This window comes from Pinus tabuliformis, chromosome X (assembly GCF_031772625.1).
Source record: "Pinus tabuliformis cultivar Carrire ecotype Pingquan chromosome X, CPIR1, whole genome shotgun sequence".
In the NCBI taxonomy this organism is placed as follows: domain Eukaryota; kingdom Viridiplantae; phylum Streptophyta; class Pinopsida; order Pinales; family Pinaceae; genus Pinus; species Pinus tabuliformis.
The window spans coordinates 1,718,593,142-1,718,594,844 of NC_142308.1; the positions used below are offsets into that span (position 1 = coordinate 1,718,593,142).

Genomic DNA, 1,703 nt, shown 5'->3' on the forward strand with positions numbered 1-1,703 from the left:
GAGACAGAGCAAGGAAGGACCAAAAACCCAAAAACAAGATAAACCCAGTCACGCAACTAGTCAAAATAAGTTTCAGATGCTTCAGAGCGAAAACGGGGACTATGAAGTAAATTTGGAGGACGACGAAGACCCTGAGAATACTCCAATGGAAATTTCCGGTGAAGATAAAGGAAAGGATGCGAACTTAAGAAAAAGCATTGGAGACCAGACGGAAGGGAAGGCGGAAGATACAACAATGCAATCCCAGATGGAGGTGGAAAACCAAGTCGAAAATGAGGTTGAAGAGGAGAGAATCATGAAACAGCTAATTCAGGAATGGAAATACCTAGATAACAGGTTTATACCGGAAAAGCAGAAACAACTGTATAAGGAGGTATTTCAGAAATATAAAGAGAAAAAAGGGGAAAACTTGGACAAGCAGATACTGATAGAAAACGAACAGGGGAATGGACAGACGGGAATGGACGGCTCTGGCAAAAACAGCAGGAAGAGGGGCCGGAAAACGATGAGCGAAACTATCTAGTCTGTGGGAGAAACGTTGATAAACTCAGGTAAAGTGATACCTCTGTCAGAGGTATTCTTCCCCTCCTACCAAAAGTTTTAAATGATTGTTATTAGCTGGAATATTAGAGGCCTGAATAGTAAGGGTAAACAAAGGTATATGAAAGAGAAACTGAAAAAAGAGAAACCTAGCATCATGATTTTACAAGAGACAAAAATTTCAGTTCAACAAATTGAAGGAATAATTGACAAAAATAAACTGCACTATGAAGTTATGGGGCAAGATGCTATTGGCTCTGCAGGAGGTATTGCAATTTTGTGGAACCCAAATGATATCATCTTAGATAGCTGGACCAGCATGAGCAGGGTCCTTACTGGCCTAGGGAGGATAGTAGGAACTAAGGAACGGGTTGTGATTTCAAGGGTTTACGGCCCCCCTTCCCCAGGGGAAAAAGAAAATTTTATGAACAGTTTGAAATCCATCCACAGATTATATCCTGAAGCTGCTTGGGTCATAGGTGGCGATTTTAATTTAATCAGATCCTTAGAAGAAAAGAAGGGAGGGATAAGGAAGATGGATCACTTCATGGATAAATTCAATGAAATGATAGAGGATTTAAGGTTAGTAGACATTCAGACCATTAATGGGATATGCACCTGGAACAATAGGAAGGGGGGTAAGAACCAAATTGCTTCAAGGCTTGACCGATTCCTAGTATCAGAAGCTGTTATGAACAAGGATGTTTTTGTCGAAGCAAAGATCATACCCTCCCTGGGTTCTGATCATTGGCCGATTAGACTAGAGGTGGATATTAAAGGGAATCGCGGAAAAAGACCTTTCCGATTTGAAGCCTTCTGGTTAAGGGATCCAGATTTCATCAAGAAAGTTGAAGAATGGTGGAGGCAAAGTACTATTTAGGGCAAAGGAAAAATGCACACGTTCCAATTAAAACTGAAGGAGCTGAAAGGGAGAAACAAAAAGTGGAACAAAGAGGAGTTTGGTAATATTATGGAAGAAAAACAAAAATTAGAAGGGGAAATGGAATCTCTCCAACAAAAGATGATAATGGAAGGTAGAACTGAGGAAAGTATCAACAAAGAAGGGGTAATACTTGGAAAACTAGAAGAAAGACGAAAGCAGGAAGAGGTCCTCTGGCGACAAAAATCAAGAATAAAGTGGTTAAGGGAGGGGGAAAGAAACA

At 40.5% G+C, this 1,703-nt stretch overlaps 1 protein-coding gene across 1 annotated transcript; it reads left to right on the forward strand.

Annotated features, from left to right (window-relative positions):
• Positions 1 to 775: 775 nt before the first annotated feature.
• LOC149146633 (uncharacterized) lies at positions 776 to 1,420 on the forward strand. Its single transcript, XM_089452823.1, has one exon. It carries the CDS (start codon positions 776 to 778, stop codon positions 1,418 to 1,420), a length of 645 nt encoding a protein of 214 aa, XP_089308949.1.
• Positions 1,421 to 1,703: the final 283 nt, after the last annotated feature.